This window comes from Eucalyptus grandis, chromosome 6, assembly GCF_016545825.1.
Source record: "Eucalyptus grandis isolate ANBG69807.140 chromosome 6, ASM1654582v1, whole genome shotgun sequence".
In the NCBI taxonomy this organism is placed as follows: Eukaryota; Viridiplantae; Streptophyta; class Magnoliopsida; order Myrtales; family Myrtaceae; genus Eucalyptus; species Eucalyptus grandis.
The window spans coordinates 43720825-43732811 of record NC_052617.1 but is presented as its reverse complement, the minus strand read 5'-3'; the positions used below and the strand labels follow the sequence as shown (position 1 = coordinate 43732811).

Below are 11987 nucleotides of genomic sequence, written 5' to 3'. Positions count from 1 at the left end.
TGGAAAGGTAATTTAGAAAAGTCACATTTCAATAAGGCTTTCGAGAATTTTTTATTGTCATTAGGATGAAAAGGAAAGCTTGCTTTTTAAGAAGTTTTCCAAATCTCATCCACTTAAATTATTTCCTCTCTTAAAAAACTTTGTTGGGAAAATTTCAGAGAAAGGACGTGAAGTGTCCTACTTTTCTTTAATAATGGTCAAAGTAGATATTATTTTAAATAATGACCTGAAATGGCTAAATCGTCTCAAATAAGGGCTTTTAGCCGATGGTGATTTTTCCGGCCATTAGAGAAGGGGTATTTGGTCAACAAATTATAACTATATTTTTAAAATTATTTGATTTTTTCATCCCTTTTTCTTTTTCTTGTTCTTTTCTTTTTATCTCTTTCCTTCCCTGACATGGCCATCAACAATCGGCGGAAGTCGCCCTCACCAACATCGGGCCAGGGCAACCTTTACCTGACTCGAATCAAGGCTTCCCTCATTAGATCCAGCGAGGGCGACAATTGCGCTCACTGAGGTTGGACGAGGGTAGCCTCACTCGATGTCGGCAAATGCAACCCTCACCCTCACTAGCCCAGGCAAGCCCTCTCTCACCTTTGGCAAGGGTCGGGCCCTTGCCTCTAGTCGACCAAGGTCGCCAGCCCTCCCCCAAGTGTTGGCAACCCCACCAGCCTTCATCGCCACCCCACCGGCCACGAGTTATGTTTTCTTTTTTGTTTTTAGTTTTTTTTTAAAGAAAAATTAAAAAGAAAGAAAAAAAGAAACATTTAAAAAATTAAAAGACGAAATCGTCCTTCACATTTAGTGAGTTCAGGTTCTTTTTTAAAACTAATATATGCACTTTAGAAATAAGATTCATTCCATGCTTTTATTGAGAAAAAACGGATATTTCGAACATATAATTAAAATAATATCCATTGCAAATTTCTATTTAATTAAAACAACACCATACGTCTTATTTGGAATCTTTCAAAGAAGTTTCTTCGTTTTCGTCGCCTGTCCATTCCGCTGCCGTCGGCAACGAGATGGCAATGATTGATTTTTGATTCCATTAACCTTGACAAAGCGCATGGCAGACGAAGACTCCGAAGACAAAAGTTCACTGCGGAAAGTAAGAGCAATCCCTCAACCACCATCCATGGCTTCCTCTCTCTCCTTCCTCCTCCTCATCCTCCTCTCCCTCTCCTCTCTCTCCGCCGCGAACGTCCACCGGACCAAGCTCCTCCGATCCTCCCTCATCTCCGGACCCGAACTTCGCACCAACTCCACCGGCTCACCCACTCGCTTCTTCGAAGTCGCCAGGCCCATCAAGCTCCCCAAGACCAAACCTTGCTCGTACCTGGCTTTACAACACGACTTCGCGCGCACATATGGCAAGCCCCCGGTTCTCGCCAAGTACACCCCTCCATCGACTTGTTATTCGCAGAGATTCTCCAAGATCGTGCTTGAATGGAGCGCCACTAGCAAAGGCAGGCAATTCGACCGGATCTTCGGGGTTTGGCTTGGCGGGGTGGAGCTTCTCAGGAGCTGCACTGCCGAGCCGAGAGCTACGGGAATTGTTTGGACGGTCAAGAAGGACATCACCAGGTACTATTCGTTGCTCGTGAAGAGCGGTACTCTCGCCGTTTCCCTAGGCAATGTTGTGGATAGAACCTATACAGGGGTTTACCACGTCAAGATAAAGTTTCATTTTTACCCTGCTGAGGATGAGCATCTGGTGGGGGATGTGGGAAATTCGAGGAATTCTGTACCTGGGTATGGTTCGAATGCGGATTTGATATTGCCGATTTCGAGAAACTTGCCGTTGAATGATGGGTTGTGGTTTGAAATCGAGAATGCTACTGATCCAGAGACGAAGGAGTTCCGTGTTCCCCTGAATGTCTACAGGGCAGTGCTGGAGGTTTATGTGTCTTTTCATGAGAATGATGAGTTTTGGTATGGGAATCTCCCCAGTGAGTATATTGAGGCCAATAATCTTACTGGATTTGCTGGGAATGGCCCTTTTAGGGAGGTTCTCGTGAGCCTCGATGGTGCGGTAGTGGGTGCGGTTTGGCCTTTCACAGTGGTATACACAGGAGGGATCAATCCTCTTTTTTGGCGACCCATCACTGGCGTTGGATCGTTCGATCTCCCTACGTATGATATCGAGATTACGCCCTTTCTAGCAAAGATATTAGATGGAAAACTCCATGAATTTGGCTTCAGTGTCACGAACGCTTTGAATGTGTGGTTAATTGATGCCAATCTGCATCTTTGGCTGGATGATAAGAGCACGAAAACTGCTGGGAAGCTTCTGACTTCCAATTGCCTGCCTCTAGCCGTTTCTTCGGCCTTGGATTTTAAGGGCTTTGATGGGAAGTTTCTGACTGGGGTCAGTCGGTCCATATCGTCCAGTGGTTGGGTGAAGTCATCATATGGGAAAATCATGACCACTTGGAAGCAAGAATTCAAATACAGTAACATCATGGTCATGGGGAATCATGCGAATCTGCAAATTATTAAGCAGCTTATCCATTCCAACGAGAGCGTTGTCGCTAAGAAGGGGTCCTCCACCCTTGCATCCATTCGAGTGTACAGAGATTTCCCGTTTTATTTATACTCTAACTCCGTGGATCAAGGAAACGACACTACCTTTTCTACTGATAACTTCACGATGGCTTTTAACGAGAGAAGGCATAGAGATTCTGGCTCCATGCGCTCGAGTAGTTCACTGAGCAATGTGCAGAATGGACAGGGTTACATGACTGTGAAGAAGCACTTGGTAGTCAGCGGGTTAGGCAGTACTCAGCAAGTGTACAAGTATGATGGCAGTGAACTCTGCTACTTCAGAAACGTGAGTAGCTCAAATTACACAATTCTCAATGATGACATTGTCAAAGGATGTAAGAAAGGAGCAGAGCCTCATCATGCATCCCGAAGTAACAGATGGTGGCCTTTTCGCACTCGAGGCTTGATCTGATCTAACCAAATGGGGATGCTTTAGAACCTTTTGTCTATCTCATCTTTCGGCTTCTTCATGAGTCCAAAATAAGGACCATTCAAAGTCAGAATACAAGCCGTCAAGCACTTCTGTAGTTTCATTTTTTGGGGCCCCGACATCGCTGTATAGTATTCAGCTCGAAACAGATTTCAAACGTTGAAGTTGATCGGTACTCATGCCCTCTTCATATTGTGAAATTTTTAACTGAGTAAGTATGTATGATGATCTATGTTGGCTCAAATATGCAATTTCCATGCCAATTGGCCTAGATGGAGTTATATATGGTCCTATTAAGTGAACGTCGATGCCTCCTTTATTCACCTAAATGCGTGTTAAAGAATTCAAGCAAACAAGAAGGGGAAAATAAGTATATTAGTGAAAAACAAGATGATGAAATGATACGGTAGTCCTCAAAGTTTCTCGAATTTTCTATTATGTCTATTTGATTCAAGGCAAAAACTGATATCGTGACTATATATCCTTCATTTCTTTCATTTTGATTGTTTTCTAAATGTTCTTTGTCAATCAAATAACACGTCAACTGAAAGTAGTTCTTTGAGAGCTCTATTATTAACATGTAGGTTCTGCACATTATAAGTCTATGCACGGCCATGTGGCGAAAGTAGAAAGTTCTCAAATTCCAAAGAGAAATTCTGGGGGACTAGTGAGGGGCAAAAGGGTGCATCGGCACAGGTGTGGACTGACTGGGATTGTGAGGGGTCGACGGGATTTTTGTGAAGTCTCTCCTAAACATTCTATTACGGCCAGCTATAATCGAAGTTTTCACATTTGCCACGATACTAATGCTAACTCAGCTTAGATGTGTTTGCAAATAATATATCTGTTTGGATCGCCTTCTCAAATCACAGCTTATGCTATGGGCAAAAAAAAATTAAATACTTGAAATTGAACCGGGTATTTTTTAATTTGATGCTTCATCGAGCTCGTTGTATCTCAATCATTGAATGCATGAGAAAATTGACGCACTATTATTGAGCACTTTATTTTCTAAATTTAATGGCTGAAAAGCATTATTACTTATTAGACTTGTTTAGGATTTTTTCCAGTTAAGAAAAAATCAAAGATTTTTAAAACTCTCTTGTCCATCCAATCGGAGCAATGTATTGCAGGGTGAGATATGGAAATAAGATTCATCCTAACTATTGAGATCATATTATTCCCATTTAAGTAAACACCATCTTAATGGAATGAAGTGACAAAAATTTTATCTTAGGGTAATATTTTCCTTATTTTGCAAATAATAAACTAGAAATGAAATGAAGATTTATAATTCCTTAAATCCTTTTCTTTGTAGGGGTGAGCATGATTCGGATGAATGATTCTCACTTTAGAAACGGAAACCGCAAACTAAGGACTGTATCCGAAAAATTGAAATCAAGACCCACCTGTTGGTTCCATGAATCCATCCAGAAATCGAACTATCAATCCAATCCGTTTATCGGGTGGATCCATGAAACCGATCCCCAATCCCTATAGAGCTTATTCGGCTTTATATTTGGGATGAATTGCAAGTTATTGATTTTGATCAATGATTGAAAATTATAAGGTAAAACAAACAGGCAATGCTCTTTAGCTAAAAACTTAATTTCTTTGAATGTCATAGTGTGGTCCTTTTAAAGTTTTCCAACGCTAGAAACATATGGAGAATTAGACTCCACGTTAAAAGTTATAACCTCCACAGAGGCTAAAACATTAATCGCCCGATTCATCTTTTTTCAATAACAACCTAATTTAATCATGGAAATTGTTAAAAGAGAGACCTAACTATACTTTTAAAACAAATCATTGGCTCTTATGGACATCTCCAATCGGTTCTCCCCTTCCTCCACATTTCTTTATTTTGTTTTGATCGAGAAAACAAGTAAATAGATCATTAAAAAAAAAGGTACAGGTTTAATGCTAGTACACACTATATATATTTGGTTGAAAAACTACGAAATAATTACATAATTGGTCCAGATGGGTTGGCGGGCAGGCAATTCCATGCACAGAACTGGGAATCAGACTAGTACTCACTGGCTTTACTAAATTAGAATTGAGAATCCGAACAACCCCCGTGAAAACCATCGGTTCTGATCCATTCTAGTATGGTTTCGAGCGGTGCGGATGATTCCTGATTCTTTTATACACCCTTACATATATAACAGATACTCTAAGAAAATAGTTCACAAATATCCAAAAGCCAAAATAACACAAGAATTAGCTCGATACCTGCAATAAACTTAGACCCACCAAAGAGCGATGCAACGGCTTGTCCTTCGCAATAATAAGAGGCAATCTCTCAAAGCCTGTTTGGTAGCATATCAAACGATGCCTGATTTTTTTTTTCTAAACAAAAAAGGAATTGAAATTTATTTGGTAACTTTTTTGTTTCTAGGAATATATTTGAAATAGAATCAAGAAATAGAAAAAAAAATACTTTTCTATTTCTAGAAATAACTCTAAAATCAAGCCAAATCATGTTCTTTTTTTCTCTTGTTTTTTTCTTTTCCTTTTCTTTTCTCTTCTTCTTCCCCTAGCCGCACAAAAATATAAAAAAGTTATTAAAAAATTAAAATAAAAATTGAAAAATATAGTAAGATTATAAAATAAAACTATATTGAATATAATAAAATTTCATAATAAAATTATATTAAAAATATTATTAAAATAATTTAATAAATAATTTTAAAATAAAAAGAAATTATTTACAAAAATTAAATAATTTTTTTAAAATATAATAAAATTACATAATAAAATTAAAAATATATAATAAAATAACTAAAAATAAAATAAATTTAAAAATAAAAAGAGAAAAATATAATAAAACTATTAAAAAATTAAGAAATTCTAAACTACAAAAAAAAAAATTAAGAATCATACCAAATGCATTTCTATTTCGGGACAAAAAAATGTATGCAATTATTAAATACCTTCAAATGTTTAAAAACTCGTCCAGAAAATATAATTGAAAAAAAAAATCATTTGCGAGTAGAAATTGGTAACAAAATGGTTAGCAATCGCAATCTCAACGTTCCAACCCATAATTCTACAAATGACCAAGCCGAAAGCCCTATAAGCCCGCCTCTTCTTTGTCTTGGATATGCTAATCAGAATGCTCTGCAAAACCCCATAACAGTTCTTAAAACTTCCTCCCACTTATCTGACCCCCTCGCGCGCCACACACAAAAGCACCAAAAGTCGAGAAAAATTAGGGAGGTTAAACCCTCCACGTAGCCGAAATGGAAAACCATACAAAAGTCGACACGTGCCGTCCGCGTGTAAATCGGGTCCCACGTTCAGCGATTCCAAATTTTGCGTCTTCCCCCTCCCCTCCACGAGAACTGCTCTCTCTTCCACAGGCCTGGCCCACCTCTCTGCACACGCTCTGACCCTCTGCTCTCCTCTGCTCTCCTTTGCAGACTGTCTCTCTCCCCGTTCTCCCTTGCGGGGAAAACAAAATTGCGGAGGGTTTAGAGGAAAACATAAAGGTTGAGCCCCTCCGCCTCCTCTGGTTGCTTCCATCGCCCCCCATCGGCGTCGGAGTCGGTGGCGACGGAGGCAAACCGGCGGGGGCGGAGGTGGAGGGCCGTCGGCGTCGCGTTTCGCTGGAAGAGAGGCACGACTTCGCGGAGGGGGAGAGAGAGAGAGCGGAGCGGACGTCGCGAGAGGGAGGCGGAGGAGCGTCGGCGGCGTCGGCGTCGGCGTCAGGGTGGGGGGTGATGGAAGCAACCAGCGGTGGTGGAGGGGCTCAACCTTTATGTTTTCCTCTGAACCCTCAATGGAGAGCGGGGAGAGAGACAGAGAGGACAGAGACGGTCTGCAGAGGAGAGCAGAGGAGAGAGAGCGTAAGAGCGTGTGCAGAGAGCTGGGCCAGGGCCTATGGGAGAGAGAGCAGAGGAGAGCAGAGGAGGGGGAAGACGCAAAATTTGGAATCGCTGAACGTGACCCGATTTACACGTGGACGGCACGTGTCGAGTTCTGTATGGTTTTCCATTTCGCCTACGTTTAACCTACCTAATATTTTCTCCCAATAGTCCCCTCTACTGGATTACCTGCCCAGCGATCTTGGCTTGCTCCTCGGCGTGGGCGGACTGGGACGTTCGGCGGGAATCGGGCTCCATCTGCTTCATGGGGGGGCCATGCGGGAGAGGGCTGAGTGATGGGTTCTTCCTTGCATGGCCACTCTTTCTCTGGCTGCTTCGGTACTGCGCTGGTCTTGTGCTTCTGGTGCTTCTTCTTCTTCTTGGTGGGGGCAGAGTTCTGTTTCTTGAAAGGCGTGCGGTTTGAAAGGGGGATGGTCGTGAAGAAGAGTGGTCGAAGAGAAGAGGGTTCGGTGGAGGGCCTTGGTGCCACAGAGAGTGGAGGTAGACAACCTCGTCTCTCAGCCTCTGCTCCGAGGAGGGATCCATGGTCGGAGGAGAAGAGAAAGATGTGATTTTTCTTCTTTTCCCTTTGAGGTTTAGGAGAGGTTTTTCGAGGAGCTACATGTTTGGTTGGGACTCGTGCGCATCGCAACTGGAAAATGGGAAAATCCATGGCTTCGAACGATGAGAATTGAATGACAGAACGTAGCTGATATATGATCTGGAAATTAAGCTAAAGACGCAAGGGCGGTTTTGGGCGTGAATTCGCTTCTGCAAAATTAGTCTCTCTGTCTAGTTGTCCTTTGTGTGACATGTATGGTTACATTTATTTGATTTTTCTTTCGACGGGCTTTATAGAGAGAATGAGAAGATGAATAAAGAAATCGAAATAATAAAAGCATTATTTCCATTCTAATGTTCCTTTTGCAGTAGATTTGTTTGGGCATTTAAGGAAGAAAGATGAAGAATCAATCGTCTAAAAAGTACGAAACCTTCTTCCTTTTATCTAACTATAACTATATTCTTCGGATCGTGATATGAATTTCCCACAAATTGACATGAATTTGAAAACTGAGGATATGTGCTTGAAAAGAAGGAAAAATTGACAAGAGTTTGAATGGTGGACAACAAAAAAAAGGAACACTTTGATTAGAGAGGGAAGATATTCATCTCAAATCAGTCTATGAGCTGGAAGATCAATTGAAACACGGTGGCTTGAGTCGAAAAAGATAATTTAGAAAAAATCATATTTAGGACTGTTAAGAATTTACATCTATCATTAGGATGGGAGACCCCGCTTGCCTCCCGTATTCCCTAGAAGTAAAGAAGGAAAATATTCACTTTCCAACGAGGAATGTGAGACGGGGAAACGCCCGTGTATTAAAATAGAGAATGCAGTTTGGCAAGACATTCTATTTGAGAGCCTCGTAGAATAAGAAGGAAATCCTGCTTTTAAAGAATCTCTCCGGATCTCATCCGCCTGATTTATTTCCTCACTTCAAAAACTTTCTTCGTTTTCGTCACCTTTCCAATCCGCTGGTTTGAATTTTGATTCCATTAACCTGGACGGCACATCGCATTGTCTTCTCTGCTCCTTCCAGACGAAGACTCCAAGGACAAAAAGTTCAGCAAGAGCAATCCCTCAACCACCATCGTCAAAAAAAAAAAAAAAAAAAAAAAAATCCCTCAACCACCATCCATGGCTTCCTCTCTCTCCTTCCTCCTCCTCCTCCTCCTCTCTCTCTCCTCTCTCTCCAGCGCGAACGTCCACCGGACCAAGCTCCTCCGATCGCCCCTCGTCGCTGGACCCGAACTTCACACCAACTCCGCCGGCTCACCCACTCGCTACTTCGAAGTCGCCAGGCCCATCAAGCTCCCCAAAACCAAACCTTGCTCCTACCTGGCTTTACGACACGACTTCGCGCACACATACAGCAAGCCCCCGGTTCTCGCCAATTACACCCCTCCATCGACTTGTTATTCGCAGAGATTCTCCAAGATCGTGCTTGAATGGACCGCCACTTGCAAAGGCAGGCAATTCGACCGGATCTTCGGGGTTTGGCTTGGCGGGGTGGAGCTTCTCAGGAGCTGCACTGCCGAGCCGAGAGCTACGGGAATTGTTTGGACGGTCAAGAAGGACATCACCAGGTACTATTCGTTGCTCATGAAGACCGGTACTCTCGCCGTTTCCCTTCGCAATGTTGTGGATAGCACCTATACAGGGGTTTACCATGTCAAGATAAAGTTTCATTTTTACCCTGCTGATGATCATCATCTGGTTGGGGATGCGGGAAATGCGAGGAATTCGGTTCCTGGGTATGGTTCGAACGCGGATCTGATCTTGCCCATTTCGAGAAACTTGCCGTCGGATGGTGGGCTGTGGTTTGAAATCGAAAATGCTACTGATACAGAGACGAAGGGGTTTCGTGTTCCCCTGAATGTCTACAGGGCAGTGCTGGAGGTTTATGTTTCTTTCCATGAGAATGATGAGTTTTGGTATGGGAATCTCCCCAATGAGTATATTGAGGCCAATAATCTTACAGGGGTAGCCGGGAATGGCCCTTTTAAGGAGGTTCTTGTGAGCCTCGATGGTGCGGTAGTCGGTGCCGTTTGGCCTTTCACGGTGGTATACACAGGAGGGATCAATCCTCTTTTGTGGAGACCCATCACTGGCATCGGATCATTTGATCTCCCTACATACGACATTGAGATTACACCATTTCTAACAAAGATATTAGATGGAAAGCTCCATGAATTTGGCTTCAGTGTCACAAACGCTTTGAATGTGTGGTACATCGACGCGAATTTGCATCTTTGGCTGGATGATAAGAGCACGAAAACTGCAGGGAAGCTTCTGACTTCCAATTACCTGCCTCTAGCCGTTTCTTCGGCCTTGGATTTCAAGGGCTTTGATGGGAAGTTTTTGACTGGGGTGAACCGGTCCATATCGTCCAGTGGTTGGGTGAAGTCATCATACGGGAAAATTATGACCATTTGGAAGCAAGAATTCAAATACAGTAACGTCATGGTCATGGGGAATCAAGGGAATCTGCAAATTATTAAGCAGCTTATCCATTCCAACGAGAGGGTTGTTGCTAAGAGGCGGTCCTCCACCCTTGCATCGATTCGGGTGTACAGAGATTTCCCGTTTTATTTATACAGCAACGACGTGGATCAAGGAAATGACACTTCCTTATCTATTGCGAACTTCACGTTGGCTTTTAACGAGAAAAGGAATAGAGATTCTGGCTCCAAGCGCTCGAGTAGTTCACTGAGCAATGTGCAGAGCGGGCAGGGTTACATGACTGTGAAGAACAACTTGGTAGCCAGTGGTTTTGGCAGTACTCAGCAAGTGTACAAGTACGATGGTAGCGAACTCTGCTACTTCAGAAATGTGAGAAGCTCAAATTACACAATTCTTAATGATGACATTGTCAAAGGATGTAAGAAAGGAGCATAATCTCATCATGCATCCCGACATAACAGATGGTGGCCTTTTAGCACTCAGGGCTTCATCTGATTTAACCGCATGGGATGCTTTAGACCTTTTTGTCATCTCATCTTTCGGCTCCTTCATGTGTCCAAAATAAATATAATTCAAAGTCAGTGTATATATCGTCAAGCACTTTTGTAATTTCATTTTCTGTGGCCCCGGCATTGCTGTATAGCGTTCAGCTCAAAATCGATTTCAAACGTCAAGATTTATTAGTAATCATGCTCTTCTCATGTCGTGAAATGTTTAACTGAGAAAGTACGATGATCTATGTTGGCTAGAATATGCAATTTTCATGCCAATCGGCCTAGAGAGAGTTACATACGGTCTATTTAGTGAATGTCGATTCACCTAAATGCGTGTGAAAAAATTCAAGCAAGCAAGAAGGGGAAAATAAGTTTTTTTAAGTAGAAAGCGAGATTATGAAATCGTACAATGGTCCTTGAAACTTTTATTATGTCTATCTGATTCGAGGCAAGAACTAGTATCGTGACTATATATTCTTTATTTTGATCATTTTCTGAATGTCTTTGGCCATCAAATAACATGTCAACTGAAAGTAGTTCTTTGAGAGCTCTATTATGAACATGGTTGTGCACATTTTAAGTCTTTGTCGGTGGCATGTGCCAAAAGAAAATGGTTCTCAAATTCCAAGGGAAAATTCTAAGTGGGGACCGGTGAGGGGTAAAAGGGTGCATTGGCGTAGGTATGGACTGATTGGGGACCGATGAGGGGCCGATGGGGTTTTTATGAACCTACTAAATATTCTATTACGGCCAACTACGACCAAAGTTTTCGCATTCACTATGATAGTAATGTTAACCCAGCTTAGTTATGTTTGCAAATAATCTATCCATCCGGATTGCCTTCTCAATTCACATCTTCTGCTATGGACAAAACATAAAATACTTGAAATCAAAGTAGATCATTTTCAATTCGATACTTCATTGCTTTCACTGTATCTCAATCATTAAATGCATGAGACAGTTGATGCACTATTACTGGGCACTTTATTTTTTAAATTTAGTGGTTGAAAAGCATTATTAGGCTTGTTTTTACCCCCAAAAAAAGAAGCATATTAGGCTTGTTTAGGAATTTTTTATTTAAGAAAAAATTAAAGACTTTTTTAAAACTCCCTTGGCCTTCCAATCGTAGTCATATATATTGCAGGGTGAGATATGGAAATAAGATTCATCCTAAATATTGAGGCTGTATTTTCCCATTCAAGTAAACAGCATCTTAGTGAAAAGAAATGACCAAAAAAAATCTTATCTTAGGATAATTTTTTTCCTTATTTTGCAAATATAAACTGGAAATGAAATAAAGATTTATAATTCCTTAATTCCTTTTCTTCGGAACCACTGGAAATGGAATCGAGCGTTTTCTCCCAAAGATTGCGATCCACATTGACTTTGTTGCCAGATGAGGCTCCGATAAAGCCTGCTCTAGTCAAGTAGCTAGTCTTACCAATTGAATTTACCAAAAACTTTTCATTGATGTTCACAAATTCCATATTTGGCACTAAATAAATAATATTACTAATGAATTCCAGCAACTTCTGATCTTTATTTTCCTTAATTAAACTTGTCAACACTTCTAATTCGGTGCTTAAATTTTCACGTCTTATTCTTTTATTTTACTCAAA

General features: G+C 41.5%; 1 protein-coding gene across 1 annotated transcript; it reads left to right on the top strand.

The window, feature by feature from the left end:
• Positions 1 to 1020: 1020 nt before the first annotated feature.
• Positions 1021 to 10561, top strand: LOC104450094. The gene is made up of 3 exons (XM_039315793.1): positions 1021 to 2875; positions 5208 to 5230; positions 8620 to 10561. The coding sequence occupies exons 1-3, from the start codon at positions 1073 to 1075 to the stop codon at positions 10307 to 10309; spliced, it is 3516 nt and encodes a 1171-aa protein (XP_039171727.1). The 5' UTR covers positions 1021 to 1072; the 3' UTR covers positions 10310 to 10561.
• The last annotated feature ends 1426 nt before the right edge of the window (positions 10562 to 11987 follow it).

Excerpts from the sequence above, each read along its gene's own strand:
- LOC104450094 (XM_039315793.1), top strand. The coding sequence starts at position 1,073 with ATGGCAGACGAAGACTCCGAAGACAAAAGTTCACTGCGGAAAGTAAGA. Across the intron at positions 2,876-5,207 it reads CAATTCTCAATGATGACATT|CTCGATACCTGCAATAAACT; the intron begins GTCAAAGGATGT and ends CACAAGAATTAG. Across the intron at positions 5,231-8,619 it reads GATACCTGCAATAAACTTAG|CCGGACCAAGCTCCTCCGAT; the intron begins ACCCACCAAAGA and ends CGCGAACGTCCA.